The 20233-nt window shown below is 40.6% G+C and overlaps 1 protein-coding gene across 2 annotated transcripts in view; it reads right to left on the bottom strand.

The window, feature by feature from the left end:
- Lekr1 (leucine, glutamate and lysine rich 1) overlaps positions 1 to 19948 on the bottom strand; it is a 170043-nt gene extending 150095 nt beyond the window's left edge. Inside the window, exons 1-4 of one of the 2 annotated variants that reach the window (XR_009590120.1) lie at positions 19514 to 19928; positions 16524 to 16609; positions 16098 to 16175; positions 9694 to 11418 (exon numbers count right to left, since the gene is read on the bottom strand). Coding sequence is in view for 1 of the 2 variants with exons in the window: in XM_060378393.1 (XP_060234376.1) it covers positions 16524 to 16571 (48 nt within the window). In the remaining variant the exon portion in view is untranslated. Of the gene's footprint in view, positions 1 to 9693; positions 11419 to 16097; positions 16176 to 16523; positions 16610 to 19455 lie in introns of those variants that run through there. The other variant, XM_060378393.1, reaches the window with a different exon arrangement.
- Between the last annotated feature and the right edge of the window lie 285 nt (positions 19949 to 20233).

Genomic DNA, 20233 nt, shown 5'->3' with positions numbered 1-20233 from the left:
TAGTCTCCATCCCATTCTAGTTTTCTCTGAACTTGTCCTATGTGTTTGCCAGCATGACATCTAGAACTAAATGGCTCAGTGTGGCTGATCTTAGAGAACAGAGCGAGTAAGGACTCAAGCATCCCAATAGGCACCATGTTAGCAATACTTTCTAATAAAACCTGAGTCTGCACCACTCTCATATTTTAGTAATTTCATATTATACTATCATGTTCATTAATACCTGCTTACCTATCTATATTTATACTGCTATGTTTAGTAATGTGACTGGCTTTGTCTACCCATCCACCATCCCCATGGTTGATTGATAGCCCCAACTTAGACACTGGACACAGAAGAACCAACCTCTAGGCAGGAATAAACCAACTAGTTCTGAAAGTATCGAAGAGTTAGGCAGTCAGGTTTTCTTAGCAACTCTACGGGTGAAGCATACTGTTTATAGGATAGAATTAGCCCATTATTGGGCTGAAACACACACAGAGAAGCTGAGCAAGACACTATGGCTCCAAGAGAGAAAAGTCTTTGTCCTATACCTGATGGCCTTCCAGTTCCTCACTTATGTTCCTCTTGACAGCTGAATATCCTACTTGCATTTAAGGATCTTTGCCCAGACTTTTTACACTTCCTTTCCCTTACGCTACTTATCCCTTGAAACCAGGATTTTCCATTTTCTTCTGTGAGCACTTGGCTTTCAGATGCAAGCACAGAACTATAAATGCCAAATGTAAGTCTATATCCTATATCAACCATACTCAAATATTTGCATAAAACAGCATGTCACACACATGTATGTTATATATATGTGTGTGTGTGTACATATAAAATATATGTTCAATATGTGTTGAGGCTGGAACTTTACATACCACATCACCATAGTTAGTACTAGTCCCATTTACTAAATACTGTTCCCTTATACATCATTATGAAACTATTAATTACTTCTGCAAAGAGCTTAAAGTTATTCATACCTACTTTAATAATAGTAAGACAAACCTTATCAGGTGTCTCCATAAAATTCACATATTCTATGCCTAATATAGATCTTAGAGCTAGTAACCACAGAATCAAAAATGAAATGAGGGCTGAAGAGACAGCTCAGAAGTTAAGAGTACTGGTTGCTCTTGCAAGAACCTGGATTCAGTTCCAAGCATCTAAATAGTGGCTCACAACCATCTGTATCTCTACTCTAGATCCAGGAGATCCAATGCTCTCTTCTCACCTCTATGGGAATCAGGAACAAATGCAGTACATATTAATATATATAGGCAAAATACTCATATGCATGTAATTTATAACTTTAAAAAAGGAAATAGAAATAGGCAAGATAGTGCAACAGGTAAAGATGTTTACTGCCAAGCCTCACAGACTGAAGCCAATTCCTGGGATCCACATGATGAAGGCAAGAACCACCTCCTGTAAGTTGTTCTCTGACATCTGTATGTGTGCGGCACACACAAATACATATAAAGTAAGTATAATAAAGAAAAAATCTGAATGAACTAGCAAGGCTCATATGCTATCTCTCAATGAATGTAAAATCGGTCCAAGGAGCACAGTCTTCATTAATGTGCCCTTAGTTGGGAATGGTAGTGAGGCCTTTAATCCCAACACTCAGGAGGCACAAGTGGTGGATCTCCAGAAGTTCAAGCCATCCTGGTCTGCAGAGTGAGTTCCCAGGTTAGCCAGGGCTAGGCACTGTGACCCCATCTTGAAAACACTGACTGTTGTAAGCCATACTTTAATAATGTACTCTAAAGTCTTGTCTGCAGTAAAAATAAGCTCTCTTGTCATTCAAAGGCATTTCATGCATGGAACAACACTGCATGTTATCTTCTCTAGCAGTCTTCAAAGACAAGTGACTCAGCAATCCCATTCAGAATGTTACCAGCCCTTGGGAAGCTCACATACCCAGGTTGAGAGAGCTGAGCTCATTCAGAACAGGTGGGCATTTCCTTACAGGTCTTTCGCTCATCTTGAGTTTTTATTCCTTCTCATTAATTAGAGCATTCTATTGCTTAGTCTAAGGCATTTTATTCCTAAACTTTGTCTAATTGTCACAGTCTTTTTCCTACTCCTGGAAAATGCCCTATCCTTATTCTTAAGAAAATTCGTGAAAGTTAAAGTAGATTCGCAGCTGGATGTATAAAACAGAAATCATATAAACTTGACATTGTGAAAGGCATTAAAATGGACAGCATTCATCATAAAAAAATCAAGGGATGAAAAGCTAAAATAAGTAATGAATTTTAGAGATTTTCTAAATGTTCATCAAAGAAAAACAGTCATTATGGTCTGGAAACAAAATAATAATAGGCCCAAGAGAATGGTCTCCAGACTTGGCCAAACACAACCTGGATCCCTGAATTATCTATTAAATTAAATAAATAAGTGGCCCACAGACTTCCACTGCTGATCAATTATAGTTTTCTATAAGCAAAACTGCAATAAAAGGTATATAACCTTTTCTAATTCTTACTGTCTTATGAACTCATTGCTTGGGACTCTCCTGAAGCTTGAGAAGTTATGAGATACTATAATTATGAATCCAAATGAAGCAAGTAAAAGTTATTTGTTGTGAATTACAATCTGTGCTTCCTTCTTCTAACCCGGTGTTCTGTCATCTTATTTTCACAGTGAAATAACAGCTGTCATCCCTGACAAGCAGGCCATCATTAGCAGGAAGTTTCTGCCTGTTCTGCCAGAGGAAGCACTAACAGGTAATACTGTTCAAATGGAAACCACTTAAAAATGAATCCTCAACAAACTTCTTCAATGCAGTGTTTGTGCTCTTAAAATTATAGTTAATATAAAAATCATGTTTAAAAAGTAAATTAAGCTTAAACCTTCATGAGTGTTCCTGACCACACTTAACTACAAGAAGCGCCTAACAGCCTCCTGCTGCCCAGCTGAGGCATTTCCTGCTCCAAAGCTTGGCCCTTTTTCTTTTTCCTTTCTGTTACATCTACCACACATTTACTGCCCCTTGTATAAGGGAGAAAAAACAAACTTTAGAGAAAGGCAAGAGTGATAACAGCATAAAATGTTGACATTTTCCAGATACTTTTCATGTTTAAATGTCTTTCCAGGTGCCTGTTGCAGAGCCTGAAGACCTGACTTTGATTCCCAGGACCCACATGGTTGAAGGAGAGAACCGAGTCCTGAAAGCTCTTCTCTGACTTCCATATAGCCCATGGCCCATGCACACCTGCCTGACACACAATAAATAAACTAAATGTAATTAAAATATTAATGACTTTATACAAAATAACAAGTATTTAGCAATTTCAGCCAAATTGACAATTTTTTTTGAGATAAGACAATAACTTTTGCAACAATTAGCCAGACAAACCAGCTTACCATTTCCTAAGTCCACCAGAATAATTTCTCTTTCTTAAGTCAACTTTATAGTTAATTTCATAACATAGGTATAAAGAAACTCACAACTGGGCTGGCTAGAGAGATGGTTCAGTGGCTGAGAGTGCTATCTGCTTTTCCACAGGTCCTGAGTTCAATTCCCAGCAACAACATGGTGGCTCACAACCATCTGTAATGTGATCTGATGCCTTCTTTTGGAAAGTAGGCATATGTGCAGAAATAGCACTGTATATATAAAATAAATAACTTTAAAAAAAGAAAAGAAAGAAACTCACAACTACTTTAAACTTAATACAAAAAGCCTCAGTGCTTATCCCTTAGACTGGGAGAAGACAAGGATGCCCATTCTCGTTGCCTCATTCAATACAGTGTTGGAGGGACTAGCAGAGCAGTAAGATGGATCCACACACATCAAACATTGTTCAAAATGTGCATATGAGTTATATGATGACAGCCACAAAATGCTGATTAGATACACTGAGAACTATCAGGTATATGCAACGTTTTGACACTGTGATTCAAAGTGGTCTTCTGCAAACTTCATGTTTAAGAAATACACAACTGAGTTACAAAGAAAAAACTGGAATATTTTTCATAACATCTTAAGTAATTTTACAATTCCATATTGGGCTGCATTCATAGCTATTCTGAGCTGTGTGGAAAACAGGAAGATATGCTCTGCTGGTGGGCTTATGTAAACGACTCAAAGTAGCTAAAACAGAATTTACCTAGAAACACTTTCTAAGATCTCCAGCTGCCACGCTGGACCTAAACCCGGGCAGATGACCTCCACTTTCCTTCCTGCCCTCCACTATAATCTCTCCAGGCTCATCCCCAGCCCTATAGCAACTTGCTGGAGCCTCTCCTACCTCCTGGGGACACCACAGAGGACTCAGCTTTCTTCCCTCCACCATACCCCTTTCATACTTAAAAACACTCTCTCCCCAGGACCCCCAGTGGTCACACCTGGCAGGAACTGGGGTAGGTGAATCACACTATCATTTCTCTCCTCCTTTACCATCTTTCCATCCAATCTCTTCCTCAACCTGATGATAATTCCCTGTTTATAGATGCCCCTCCTTCAACATCTAGAGACCCCCAACTCCTAGTTGAGACCCAGGGTGCCCCTAGCCCTTTCATCCCTGTCTCTCCATACAATTCTTTACCTTACTACAACCTACTTGCAGTATCCCCTCTTTGCACCACACCTCCAACTCCCAGGGGACCCTACCGCTAGGTGTGAACAGGACCTCTTAGCTCTTTCCTGAAGTTTCAGTTTTTTTCTCCCAGCCCATCTTTATTCCTCTCTGCCACCCACAAACCTGCAGAAGCACTCTCTACCAGACAATGGACAGCCATAGCACTTTCCTAAAATCCATAGAGGGCAAAGAGATCAAGGAACAGAACACCCACCTAAAAAGACCAAATATCATCATCTAAAATTATCTTCATCATTCTAATCTCAGATGCCTAGACCTCAGGGCAAAAACACAGTAACAGCCAGGACAATCTGTCTCCAGTACATACCAGTAACCCTATTACAGTAGGCCTTGGGAAATGCAGTACAATTGAAGCCCAAAACTTCAAAATAACAATTATGAATATGTTCAAGGACCTTAAGAGGAGATGAATAAATCCCTTAATGAAGTCTGTGAAAACACAAACAGGGGCATGAAAGACATGAAAGTAGAATTTAAGAAAGAAATAGACTTACTAAAGAAAACTCAAACTGAGATAAAACTAGAAACCAATAATTTAGGAACTCAAACAAAAACTGCAGAAGTAAGCCTCATCAACAGGGTGCAAGAGATGGAAGAGAGAATCTGCAGCATTAAAAGTCAAGGTGCCAGAAATGGACACCTCAGCCAAAGAAAGTGTTAACTCTAAAAAGAAAAAGAAGTTAAGAGAAAAACACACACACACACACACACACACACACACACACACAAAACATCCAGGAAATCTAGGACATATTAAAAAAAAAAAAAGTCCAAATCTACAAAGAGTATAGGAAAAAGGAGAAACCCAGGTCAAAGGCACAGAAAATATTTTTAACAAAGTCCTGGAAGAAAAATTCCCTAACCTAAAGAAGAAGATGCTTATAAAAGTACAAGAGCTCTACAGAAAACAAAATAAACAGGACCAGAAAAGAAATTACCCATGACACATAATAATCAAGACACTAAACATACAGAACAAAGGAAGAATATTAAAAGCTACAAGTAACATATACAGGCAGATGCATTAGAGTAACACTCTGCTTCTCAATGGAGACTCTAAAAGCCAGAAAGGCCTAGATGAATGTTCTACACAAGGCTAAGAGACCACAGATACGAACCCAGACTACTATACCCAGCAAAACTATCAACCATAATAGATTTTAAAAGATAAAAATAAAAAAAAACCTTTCCACAATTAAAGCAAATTTAAGCATATCATCTAGCAATCCAACTATACAAAAGACACCAGGAGAAAAACTTCAATCTCAAGAGGTTAACCATGGGTGTTGGGGATTTAGCTTAGTGGTAGAGTGCTTGCCTAGCAAGTGCAAGGCCCTGGGTTCAGTCCTCGGCTCCAGAAAAACAAACAACAACAAACAAACAAATCAAGAGGTTAACCCACACACCCAAGAACACTCACACCCACAAATAAGACCAGCAAACCAAAGTGGGGTGGGACAGAGTGGAACCTATACCATAACAACAAAATAACAAGAATCAATAAATACTGCTCACTGATAATCCTCAATATTAATAGCCTCAATTCACAAATAAAACACACACACTAACAGACTGGATCAAAAACCAGGATCTCCTGGATGCGATGGTGCATGCTTATGATTCCACACTTGAGGAGGCAAAGACAGGCAGATCTCTGTGAGTTCAAGGCCAGCATGGTCTACAAAGTGACTCCAAGACAGCCAAGGCTACAAAGAGAAAGCCCATCTTGAAAACAAAAAGCAGGATCCACCTTTCTGCTGGTGCCTAACTAGAGCCTTAAACCATAATGACCAGTGTTCATAATACTAAAAGATACTGTGTAAGAAAGCAGAGGAGAAAGGTGAACACCAACCCACTGTAAGCCCTGTATCTACAGTGATGACCTGCCTGCTTGCTATGCTGGTGCAAAGATGGCACAAATACTGTGGAAGTAACCAACCACTACCTGACAGGATACAAGGTCCATTACATGAGATGGAAGCCACACCTAGCACTGCTTGAGCCACCAAGAACCTGAACTTTGATAGCCCCTGGACCTAGGGGAAAACCAAATATTACTGCACAGCTGTAAGAACAGAGCTTACAAATCACTTCTCAGAATACTGTACTGTTCCCATGGGTCAGTGTCTCAGTCAGCCATCATCAGAGAAGCTCCGCTTACAGTAAATGGGAATTAACAGAGATACCCACAACTGGCTAATGTGCACAGTGAGAAAACTTACTCAGTCCTAAATGGGATGTCCTCATCGAATCCCTCCCCTCAAGGATCAGGAAACTGTGCAGCAGGGGAGACAGAAAGATTGTTAATAGCCAGAGGAGATGGACGATACCAAGAAAACTGTTTCTCAGACATAACAGGGCTGATGACGCACATATGAATTTACAGAGACTGTGGCAGCATGCACAGGGCCCGCACAGGTCCAAGCCAGAAAGCGGTCCAGCCTTCAGAGAGTGAAATAGACACCGTCTCTCATCCCTAACCAAGTAGCTATCTCCAATCGACAACTGCTTGCAAAAGAAAACTTTGCTTCTGCAAGGGAGTCTCACTGAGTATGCAAACCACAGTTCAGGGCAGGTCCTATGCCCAGCAGATGACCAACACAAAATAAACTCATAGGTATTTTTGGAGATTTCTTTTGGTCTCATATTGCTTTCCTTAGACTTTTTTTTCAACCTTACTGATCTTTTGTTTATACATTATAGTTTCTGATTTTGATTTTTATGGAGTGTGTGTGTACGTATCTGTATGCATTTCATGTACTTTTTCTTTTGTTTGTTAGCATGTTCATTTTGCCTTATTCTTATTTTTTATTTGCCTGTTTTCCTGAGAAAAAGTGGACTTGGAAATAGTGGGGAGGATCTAAGAGGAGGTGAACAAAGGGAAACTGTGATAATAATATATTGTATGAGGGAAAAAACTTTCTTTTCAATAAAAGGAATAGTAAAAAATACCAGTTCTTTGAATTGATGTATAGATAACTCAATTTCTAGCAATATCCCAATAAGATGCTTTACAAATATAGAGATGATTATTATCAAATTTTTATAAAATGCCTAAGAAATCAGAATAGCTAAAACAGCCCTTAAAAAAGTAAAATGGAAGAGGTGACTGTACCAGATTTTAAGAAACACTGTGCTGCTAACTAATCAACACAATGTTGTACATGCAAAGGAAGAACACAGAGGTTAAGGGATTGGAATGAGAACCTAGAAACAGGCCCATATAAACGTGCCAAGTTGTTGGCATGAAAGCAATTCAATGAAGACAAGCAAGACAACCTTTCCAACAAATGTTACAGGTAAACTGGCTGGTCTTGGGTTAAAGGAAAACACACACCTCCACCTCAACCTCCTGCTACACAAAAGTATATACAAAATGGATCATGGACTTAAATGTAAAACATAAAAAAATTATTTTAAGTGGGGGAAACGGGGAGAAAATCTTCACTATGTGACCTATATTTTCTTCTAGTTTGCTTTTTGTTGCTGTGATAAAAACAGCCTGGGGGAGGAAGGGTTTATCATAGGTTTAACACATCCCAGTCACATGGCATCAGCAAGGAAAGTCAGGGCAGAAACTCAAGCAGAAACCATGGACAAATGCTGCTTCCTGGCTCACTCCTTTGGTCACCTCATGCTCATCTTGCTTTTTTTTCCGTTGGTTGATTTTTTTGCTTGATGTTTTGTTTGTTTGTTTTTCAAGATAGAGTTTCTCTGCATAACCTTGGCTGTCCTAGAAGTAGCTCTGTAGACCAGGCTAGCCTCACAGAGATCCGCCTGCCTTTGCCTCCCACGTGCCGGGATTAAAGGCGTGCACCACCACCTCCAGTTTCATCTTGATTTTTTATACATCCCAGACCCACCTACATAGTGATGGTGCTGCCCAGAGGGAGCTGGGCCCTCGGACATCATCAACAGAGTCAATCTCTTACAGGTCAGTCCTGGGTGGGTAATTCCTCAATTAAGGTTCCATGTTCTCAGGTGACTCTAGTTTCTGTCAAGTTGACAATAAAAGCCCACAAACACAACTTAATACAAAAGCGTAATCTGTAAATGGATATCTTCACAACTTAGGCTTCAACAGAATTAAACATCTTTGCTTAAGAAAAAAAAAAAATCCAAACCTGTGACAATAATTAAAAATACAAGCTACACATCAGGAAAAAAAATATTTTCAGACTATATACATGGCCAGTAAGTAAGGAACTCTCACACTCAACAATTTACAAACAATTAGAAGATGAGTAAAGAACACAAAGAAATATTTGACCTAAAAGGACACACAGATACTAGTAATTTCTTTTTCTGTTGCTATGATAAAATACTCTGTGCAAAGCAACTTAAAAGAGGAAGTTTATTCTGGCTCGAAGTTCATCAGTACAGAGCATCATGAAGAGTACGTTAAAGAGACTTGAAGCTGCTGGTCACGTTTTATCAGTCATCAGGAAACATGCTGAACGTATGTTTCTGCTCCATACAGTCCAGGACCCTGGGGATAGAATGGTGTCACCACAGTGGGCAGGTCTTCCCACCTCAACTGTAATCAAGATAACGCCCTTCAGGCATTCTCACAAGTCCATCCCCCAAGTATTACCTGACATCGAAGACTAACCAAACGAGCACATGAAAAGATGTTCTATATTTTTAGATCTAGATTAAAACCCCAGTGGGATCATTCCACCTACTGACTTCTCAAATGCTGGTAAAGATGAAGAAAAAGTGGATTGCTCATATACTCCAGTAAGAGCATATACACTCTACGAAACAATCATTCTTTAAAAATTAAACCTACCATACATCATTGGGTACTTATACTACAAAAATAAAAACACATGTTCATGTAAATAACTTATATATGCTAGCCCAAAACTGGGAACAATACACATACAATTCAACAGATGAATGATTAAATGAACTGATACATTCAAAGCATAGATCTAGTTGTAAAAGTGAAGAAACTTGCTGGGTGGTGCACATCTTTAATCCCAGCTGTCAGAAGACAAGGGCAGGCAGATCTCTGTGAGTTCAAGGACAGCCATGTCTACAAATCGAGTTCCAGGAAAGCTAGGGCAAAACAGGGAAACCCTGTCTTGAAAAACAAACAAACAAAATAAGTAAATTAATTAATTAGAAATGAGGAAAGTCTTCATATAAACAACAACATGAAATAAACTCTGAAATATTGCTTAGTAAAAAAATAATATTAAAGTGTTATTATACATTATGCGATTTCCATTTATATAACACTCTTGAAATAACAAAACTGTTGAAGATCAGATCAATAATTACCAGGAGTCGTGGCATGAAGGGAAGACAGAGAAATGGAAGAATTGAGGCAAGCATAGTTTTTAAAGGACAGTGTAAGCAATCACTGCTCTGAATTTTGACTGCATCAACTGTCAGTCTTCTATATCATACTTTAGTTTGCCAAATGTTACCCCAGAAAGCCTCTCCATATTATGTCTTCTAAGTGCATGTAAGTGTAATTTTAAAATCATAAAAATAAATAAATCTGATTTAAATTAAAATACCAGATCAGCATAAAGACATTTTCTTGAGCAATAATTTAATAAATTTTGGATTCATTCTGTGGAAATTATGCATGCCACATTATGACCGCCTACACACACGGTGGTAAGGCCTGTCTCCTCCAGTAGCTTCCTTACTAGGAACCCCAGGAACCTTATAACCTATAGCCAGGCAGCAGCAGGATTTTTTTTAAACCACAAATAGAAAAATGAAGATTTTTCTAGATAGTATTTTTTTTAAATGTTTTTACTAAGCTAGGCAGTGGTGGCACATGCCTTTAATCCCAGAAGCAGAGGAGGCAGAGGTAGGCTGATCTCTAAGTTCAAGGCTAGCCTGGTCTGCAGAGCAAGTTCCAGGACAGCTGGGGCTACACAGAGAAACCTTGTCTAGAAAAAACAAAATATACAAATATATATATAACATACGTTATATACACACACACTGATAAAACTTTGAATCACAGCATTAAGTAAATAGTGTTCCCATAAATTACACAGCTTTCATCATAAAGTGTCAAAACTACAAGTGTTTTATAATACACACACACACACACACACACACACACACACACACACCACTTTCCAGGATGCTGGATCTAACATTTCTAAAACCACTTTCTTTTTTTCTCTGCTCTAACTCAATATGAAATCTGAACCTAGCCACAGTGGCCCAAAATGACCTGAAAAATTAAGTTTATTTTCTCTGGCAGTGACAACCTGTGCTTGGAAATATAAAACTGTTATTCTGAATAAATTTCAAAGTTCCAAAGTACTAAAATTACTTTAGTGAAACAGGACAAAATGAGCTGTTTCTGCTGGGAGGCTTGTTATCCGGAAGGAACAGCACGCTCTCCAGCCCCAGCACCCTCACTTCTATTTTGCAAAATAAACAGCCCTGCTCTCTTTACTTTGTGTCCAGTGGTAAGAAAGATCTCCTGGAGCTAAAACCCTGTAAGGTCTTCATTTTGTCACCAATTTAAAAACAAGGGATTAGCTCGGCCTGTGTGAACTGATTTTCTACTGCTTTGATGCTGTTCTTTGGACTTATCCACATCCCCTAGCAAAATCCACAAAGGAGATTTTTTTTTTCTAACAAGAGAACATGATAAGTCTCTAAAGTGAGTGGAGGCTTATAAAAGGAGATACACAATTATTGCTTTTCTGATATCTAAGTGCTGCTTTCAATTTAACCGGTAAAAGTATGCAGAACTGTACTGCATTCCACTTGCAGAATACTGGATGAGGCTTCCAGCAATGCTGCTGGTTATCTGAGGACAGCGACAGGTACAGGCAGCCTAGAGAAAGAACAGGTTCAAGAGAGTGTTAAGTACACACACAAGTAAAATGTAGAGTCCAGCAAAAGACAAAGGGGACATATACACCCCATGGGCCTCTTGTACACTTGCTGTCACTTCTGGAGATAGAAGTCTGAGAAGCACTCTGTGCTCAGCCAGAAACCATGATAAAAAGAAAAAAGAACCAGGAAATGAAAGTCAAAGATTATCTTATTCCTTCTTCCCTAAGATTCCCTGAGGAGATAAAACCAAAGAAAGGAGACTTAATCTTTGCCTCTGAGTAGGCAATAGACTCTAACTTCGGCTTATTACCCATCATTCTTCTCCATTCTCTTCTTTGATGGCCCTCTCTCACCTCCTTTTTACTTTCCTCCAACTGTCATTTCTCCACTACTGCTCATTTTGCTATTAATGGTACAGTGAAGCATAGCCATTTTCACATTTTAATGCATTGAACATCCATTATCATATCACACAGCAAAAGTACAGAGAGAAAGAAGAAAGGCTCCCTTGCCTCTCCTCTCTGATTTCTGCAGAAGCCCTCCTTGTCTATACACAGAAAAAGAAAATAAAGAAACACAGCAGGGGCGTCTTCAGAAAGAAGAACCAGCCCATAAAGTAATACAAAAAGTTAAGAGACAAGAAAGAAAGAAAAAAAAAAAGGCTTTAAAAGACATCTCAGTCACTGTACACTGACATTGATTCATCCACCTCAAGTCTTTTTTCTTCCCAAAAAAGTGGAGCACATTTTCTAAGCATTATGAAAGATGTCCCTTTTTCTCCTTCTTAAAAATGAACTGAAAAAAAAAATTTTAATGAACTGATTCTAATTTAAATTATTACCATTATCATTATAAATTATTCATGATAATTATCCTTAAGTAAAATGCTTATGACCACAAGTGGTCCAGACTTCAGATTTTCTCAGACTTTAAAATATATTCATATATAAAATGAGATCTCTGAGCTAAAGTTCAAATGTAAATACAATATTCATTCATGTTTTACCTGTGTTAAACATCTAAATATGATCCTATACAACATCCTAAGAAAAAGTCATAGTGTAGAATTTACATTTGTAGCATAAGACAAGCACTTGAATACTTCCAGCATTTTGCATTTCAGATCAGCCATTCTTAATATGTATGTATGTGTGTATATATATATATATATATATATATTTAACATGATTCTGTATAGAATGACATATGCAAGCTGATAACAGAATCCTGCCTGATCATTAGATAATTAAACAAGTTAATGTGGACAATGCAGATAGCACATAGGTAAAAAGTTTCAAAAAAATGCTTTTTAAAGACTTTCTAATTTGGGGGATATATATATGTATGTGTGTGTGTGTGTATATATATATATATATATATATATATATATATATATATGTATATGTATATTCTGGCTGCTTTATAGTCAAACCACCAGAAACACACATGATATCATGAGTATAGAACTACTTTTGTATAAGTGTATCTATCTAACTCAGGCCAAAACAAAGCACAAAGCTATACTTTACCTTCTAAACATGAGCAGGAAAGGCTGTAACTAGCACACTTGTCCCTGGATTTAAACATCTGAGCCTCTCCTGCTCCCCACTTCTCTGCAGTGCCAGGACAGTATCTGCCATACTCACTTCTATCTCAAACACAACAAAAAGAACTCTGCAGTTCTAAGGCTACTGAAATACTCAGCTTCCAGGAAGCAACTCTAGGGCCACACCTCCTCCACAAAATACCGCCTTTAACGGTCCCCAGAATCCAGGGATTCCATTCTTAACAGGACAACTTGCAGGAGCCAGTTCTCTCTTTCCATCCTTAGTCCCAGGGTTCCAACTGAGAGCATCAGGCTTGGCAACAGGTACCTATACCAGCTGAAGCATCTTTCTGGCCTCCTGGACCGCTGGCTTATTTGGAACTTCACTCATAACACTGTCTTGTAGACTTTTAATGTTATTTCATGTTCTTCCTGACAAGTGATTAGGATCTGAAAAATGGGCTTTTGCTTTTAGGATTTTGTTTTATTTTATGGTTTCTTTTCATCTCTATCACACTCAGGCTATTTTATGAAAGGAACACAGTTCAGGTGAGAAGATGCTGCATTTTTCAAACCTACGGAAGCACCACTCCTCAATTAGCAGCATGGTTGGGCTTACTATATGTTTAGCATTTTACAGTGAATTTCAGAGGTAGAGAGGATCACAGGCAGGCGTTTAAAGGATCTCTTCTGGTAAGTACACTCCCTTTAACGTCCCATAAATCTGGAAGGTGGACACAAGAACAGCACCTCGTCAAACTGATGCCATGACTAATGTTAACGGGCCATCCACAGCAGCACGCACGCTGGCGGGAGCACAGCTGGGAACTGGCCATGGTTCTCAGTGGACACTGGTAAGCTACTAAGGAGGAGCAGACTGTCAGGCTGGGGGTGCAGCTCAATTACAGACATGCTCCAGGTCTTACACTCAGTTCCTAGCAGGATAAACGGGGAAACTGATGAGAAACTTGCTACAGAAGCTCCATCAATACTGACACACAATCAGCATACAGAAGCTGTAGCAATAGTGCAAGGCAAAAGGTTGTAAGATACAATTTATGGCAATAATTTTTGAAGAGGCATTTTTTAAATTATTATATTAACAATGTATGGATTGAAAAACTAAATATAGAAGAAATGCCTTTGTCCGAAAACAGGTATAAATTAATATGGAGAAGGGAAGCATGAAAGCAAAGAACTGCTTCTTAAGTAGACTAAAGGAATTGTAAATATAAAATCAAAGCTGATAAGACAGCTCAGCAAATACAGATACTGATTGCCTGATAGCCTGAATATGAGCACTAGGACCCACACGCTAGACAAGAACCAACTCGCACAAGTCATCCTCTGACCTCCACGTGCTGTGGTTACACACACACACAGAGTCATACACTCACACACACTCACATATAATACAGACTCTCACACACACGATAAAAACAAAATACAGTCACACATATTATACACATACTCGCACACAATACACACACAATAAACTCACACTCATACATTCACAACCACAATACACACACAATAAACTCACACTCGCACACATACTCACACAATACACAATACCCACACACAATATACACAATTTCAATGTGAAATTGAGATAAATGGGGGATTTTCTTCTCTTTGGGATGTTATGCAGGCACTAAGTATTATTGAAGTACTATTGGAATACTACCAGTATTAATGGTGGCATTTTAAAACTTATGTTTTCTCATAAGAAAGAAGAGTTATAACTTTTCTTATAATAAAAAAAGTTGTTGGTGGTGTGGCCATCTGCTTCTCTGGATGCAGCTGTTGACTTTCCCTTGCTACTCTGGCTGCCTTGAGTTAATAAAAGGACTGTCGGTCACATGGCCAGCTGGACGATTCTAGACCAGAATCTGCCATTTTGAATACTTCTGAGAGGCCTGAACAATGACACAATGGTCACAGCTGCCTGCTCTGGCTCCTGAAGAGGCAGCCACAGCCAGAACTTTTTTAAACCATTTGTATCGGAGCTTCTGCTATCACAGGCCTAAGTAAACTCTAGGTGACCCTGCAGTGATTTCTATCTCTGGCTTCTAGGCCAGAGACGGGGAGCATTTTCCATGGTGCCCTAGTGAAGTGGCTGTTAGCAACAGGTACAAAGGGGGCATTGTCTTGTATGGTGACAAGAAAGAACTGTCCGCATGGGAGGCTGGCGGTGGTTCCTGTAAACACTGTTTCTCTGGCTGTATAAACTAACTGTGTGCTGACTTGGGGAGCTGGAGAGGAGACACCTTCTGTGTTTCCTCCCTCATTTTGCAACACTGAGCTCAGGAGAAGGCTTCATCCCTGTGGTGACTTCTTGCTCAAATTTGGAAGCAAGGCTGAGCTGGTAACAAGAAGAACAGAGATGGTGAATCAGCTGCAGTAGTCATGGCTGGGAGGCCAGCACACTGAGCTACAGAAGTAGCAGAGGAGCCAGCCACTTGATAGCCGAAGTGAGAGCAGAGCTAGACAGTCAACAGCCAAAGCTGTAAATCGGCAGACTGGCAGTTGCAAGACACGGAGCCACTAAACTGTGCACGTGACCACAACAGCCGCAAAAGAGTGTTGGTGGCGACTAAGACAGTAGCCATAGCAACAAAAGGCAACTGAATAATCCAAGAGAGTGGCCAGGGCAAGAACAAGAGGAGCAGTGGAAACACAGAGAGGACAGGGAGCTGAAGAATGGAAGCCTGTGAGGGACCAGAAAGTGCGACATCTCTTAGAGCCAGGGGGTTTCGGCCAGTCCCCAGGCCTAGGGGTTTTAAAACTGGTCACCATCAAGAGCTGAGGAATCCCAATTTCCTGGGCCCATACAAGAGCTGAAATACTTGTAAAGCTAAGGGTCCTGGTACTCTAAGCCTGTAGAGGAGCTCTAACACATCTAAACCTAAGGCTCCTGCTACTGGAGGCCTCCCTGACAGCTGAATACCCCATGCCACCTGCTTTTGTTCTGGCCGGCCTACCACCAACACTCAAAATGCCTAAGGGATAAATCCTGAAAAAGCTTCTCCTTGCCTACTACCCACAATTTCCATCCGGGTAGAGCAAAGGACAAAAGGATTAGTAACTGATTAAAATCTTACCTAAACAACAGCTACAGTAATGCTCACCTTTAATCCCAGCACTCAGAAGGCAAAGCGAGGGAGAGGTGTGTGAATCCCAGGCCCGCACGGTCTATGCAGTGGGTTCTAAGCCAGCCAAGGATATGCAATTAGATTCTGTCTAAGGCAAACCAGCAACCTGGCACACAGTGAGTGATAACTAATGTATGTAAAGATGAATTATGTAAAGAAAATCACAAAAAGATACAAGCGTGAACATTTCTAGACTCTGCTTCTACTATGTCTGTAAAACACCTTTGTGGAATTCTGTCTGTCTTATTACATGTTCTTCGCGGTTCAAGTCCACAGTGTTGTGATCACTCCTTCTCCCACCACAAATGCATCACTGATTCTGCCATAGTTTTCTAAACTATTTTGGAACAGTCTAGCTGCTAAGCACTCCTAACGTGAAGCTCTGAGGATGAAGCATCATACCTGTTGGATTTCCTCCGGTAAGGCATGCACGGGAATGTGCCGATCCATGATCTCCCCAAATGTACCGAGAGCACTGCAGAAAAAGTCTAAAAAAACATTGGCGACAACAGTCAGAATTCATATAATGACAAGGAACTGCAAATGATTTAAAAATTCTTAGTGTTTTGGGATAAACTGGCAACAAGTACTTTAACAGCTGTTTGTTTCATCAGTTCCAAATTAGAAGGTACAGTTTAAGTCTCCTCAGTTTTTATAAGCTTCACACAGGAAGCCATAGCAATTATTGACTTATACATCTTTTCTATTTTTCAGAAATGTACAAGCTAATAGTAAAAATAGTAGTGGTTTACCAATTATTTGTTTTGCAATAAAGTAACTGTAAAATTTAAAGACATGTTTCAGCATTCTAAAATAACATTTTTCTGAAAAGCTATGGAAGGCAATACCAACTATAACAGCGTGTTATAGATCATCAGAAAGAAAAAAAAGCACTTGTGCCACCTAGGCTTGTTTAAGATAGGAAGTATAAAAGATACTTAGTTACTAGATTATGATATACAGGCACTGAGCAGAACATCAAAGACCACATGCCAACTGTAGCTGAGATGGATATCTATATATCTATGTACCTAGATTTTACTTTTAACAGATTTTCATTTTCTAATATCTACAATTCAGTATAAAATTCTTATTACTTTCATGAAATCACAGACAACAGAGACATATTTTCTTCCTTCAAAATGTTCCCAAATTACATAAAGAACACTCACTCAATCCAATCTTATCAGTGAAAAGTCTGTCTATCCACGGAGGGAGTAAATGGACCAGGGAGGGGGCTTCCTGAATAAAGTCCTTGACACAGTGTGAGCCCAGCACCCACCAATGCAGGGCTGGTGTAGAAGGCCACCTGAAATCTCAGCCTTGGGAGGCAGAGAGAAGGCATCCTGGACGCAAGCTGTGTGGCTGGACTCACTGAACTGACCAGTTCAGAATTCAAGTGAGACCTGTGAGGTGAAGAGTGATGAAGACACTTGCCATCAACCTCTGGCCTCCACACATACATAACATGCGCACACAGGTGTACCCATGAACATAAACACACACACACACACACACACACACACACACACACACCAAAATAGAAGACGTCAAGAGCAAGAGCAGAATGGAGAGGGGTGCAACAGATTCATGTGGTTCAAGGCCCATGACTGATAAACAAGGGTAAGAATGTAAGAGTCCAGAAAGGATAACGACCTATCTTTTAGGTTGGGAAGACGGGAAGTTGACAAAAGGCTTCCTAACAATGTTTGCATTAGGTTAGGGTAAGAGACTGAAGGCAAAAATAATACTAGTGTTATTTTTGTAAACTGCACAGCCATTGGTGGAACAGAGATTCCTCAGCCCTGTGTTAGCCCAAATGTCCCTCATTTCAATAAATTGCTATTTAAAACAAACAACTAATGAGCTGTCTGCCCACATATAACACAAGACAATGTGTGTGTGTGTGTGTGTGTGTGTGTGTGTGTGTGTGTGTGTGTGTGTTGGAAATATTAACAGAAGTCAACCATGGGAGTAAAGTCAATTATGTCGACATGGGTCCAAGTGACCAAGTGCATAATCTGGTATTTGGCATACTGTCACAGTCACATGGCAAGAAACCAGAAAGCTCATTATCCTCAGTTAATCCATCATTAGTAAATGGAAATGATAATATCTTCAGCTCCACTAGTCATATCTCCCCCTAACATTACCAACGAAATCTCCTCTTAAAGTACCATCACAAAATTAGTGAGCATGGATCTAAATAACCATATAAACTCAAAAAACAGTAGGACATTTTTTTTAACTTAGTGCCTTCCCTGTGACTCTATTCCAACATATTACTTATACCAACAGAAGTGGCAGGCTTCTGCAAAAGAAAAATTAAAAATAGCACCCTGGTATCAGAAGGCTCTGCCAAACATAGTGGTGGTGGAGAAAACTGAATATGCGCTTAACTTGACTTTGACACACGTCACAGAAAACATGGTAACAAGATTAGGAATCTCATGCTTTTCATACAGCCAAGATACACTCATTGTATTCAACCCAAAACATGAATAACTTGTCCTCATATAAAGAAGTCTTTAACACGGTTTAAATGTATACATTACTTTTAATGTATATATTACTTTATTGTAAACCCGTGTAAACTGTGATCGCAATCTGTAGTAGTTGCTTTTCTGCTAAGCAGTGCAGGCAGATGGTTACAACACAGAGCTAGTCACCTAAATTCACAAGGTGACAAAGGCAGTAGTTTCTTTCCCGTTTATTTTTGTTACACCTACTATTTTAAGGTAATCACTTCTATGCCTTTAAGAAACGCCCATTGGGTCTTTGTAAGATTTGGATACCCATGAAACAAACAGAGGGAACTCACAGATAATTCAGTCTTTCAAGAGATGTGGGGCTCTGTTTGCTTTTTAGTAGGAGAAACTTGTAATTTTTTATTTACCCACGCATTATTTTGCTTGTTCTACCAAACAAGTTCCTTTCGGTCTTCCCCACTATGCATGTGCAAAGCGCCCTTGGCAAAAGTACAGTGGTAAGTGGCTGCAGCTACGTGGGTGTTTTCAAAGCTTCTCTGTGACACTGGTCACGAGAAAGACGTGTTTCCCTAAGTGCAGAAACGTCCTCGGCGGTTCATTTCCCATTCTTACACCGGTGTCACGCCCGGTCATTAACTCGGGTTCTGCTTCCTGGCCCTTCCTCAAGTACCATTCCGGGGGCCTGAATCACTGGCGGGCAGGTCAGGGGCAGGAGAGCAGGAGGTCACATCCCGGAGACTGCAGGAAACTAACTTGCCCAGGCCTCGCCCGGGGCGCCGAGAGGCCCCGCCGCCCCCGCCGCCCCCGCCGCCCCCGCCGCCCCCGCCGCCCCGCAGCCTCCGCACCGGAACTGCGTCCCTGCCAACCGGTCCTCTGAGTGCGGAGAAAGGCCGTGACCCTCACCTAGCCCGGGACTCCGCAGGGTGTGAAACGGCTTCCCCGGTCTCCCGGGCGACCGCGCTGCACGTTGGCCTGACGTCAGGGCGCGGTGACGTCATCGCCCACGCCGGCGCTGACGCGAAAGCGGAGCTCCCTTGCATCAGTTGTCCCAGAGGCGAGCTGGGCGGAAGCCGGCGCAGGTGGCGGGAGTTCGCAGGAGAGGGCGGATTTACGCGCAGTTCTGTGACGGGCGAGGCTGTGGCTCTGGAGCGCGCGGGGACGGCGGGCTGAGGAGGCTGAGGAGGAGGCGGGAAGTGGGGGGCTATGAGGTTTACAAGAAGGGGCAATCGTTGCTCCCGAACGGAAGGAAAAAATGCTCTTAGGTGGCATGATGTGCAGGGAAGCACGTTCTCAGCCACTGCCGAGAGGGCAGATTGACTGGGGGAAAGTTGGCGCAGAATTCCATTCTGTTCTCAAAGTAGTCAAGATGAAGGGCTTAGTTGAGTGAAGTTTGTTGAGACGTGCTGCTCCACACCCAAGTTATGGAAGGCCTCTGGTGACACACTGCTGACTTCCCTTTACTCATACTCTTATTCATAGAACAAATATTGATGGCCTGCGTCGGGACAACCGAGCAGGATGAGGTGATGCTGGGTAACTAACCCAGGCCACGAGTATGATTAGTGTCTTCCTCCACGTAGTCCAGATGTCTCCCCTTTCAGGATTATCTCAGGTCCAAAGCGT

The sequence above is a fragment of the Meriones unguiculatus genome, chromosome 2, assembly GCF_030254825.1.
Source record: "Meriones unguiculatus strain TT.TT164.6M chromosome 2, Bangor_MerUng_6.1, whole genome shotgun sequence".
NCBI classification, from domain to species: domain Eukaryota; kingdom Metazoa; phylum Chordata; class Mammalia; order Rodentia; family Muridae; genus Meriones; species Meriones unguiculatus.
Note: the sequence above shows the minus strand (reverse complement) of the source record. Positions and strands in the feature narration are given on the sequence as shown.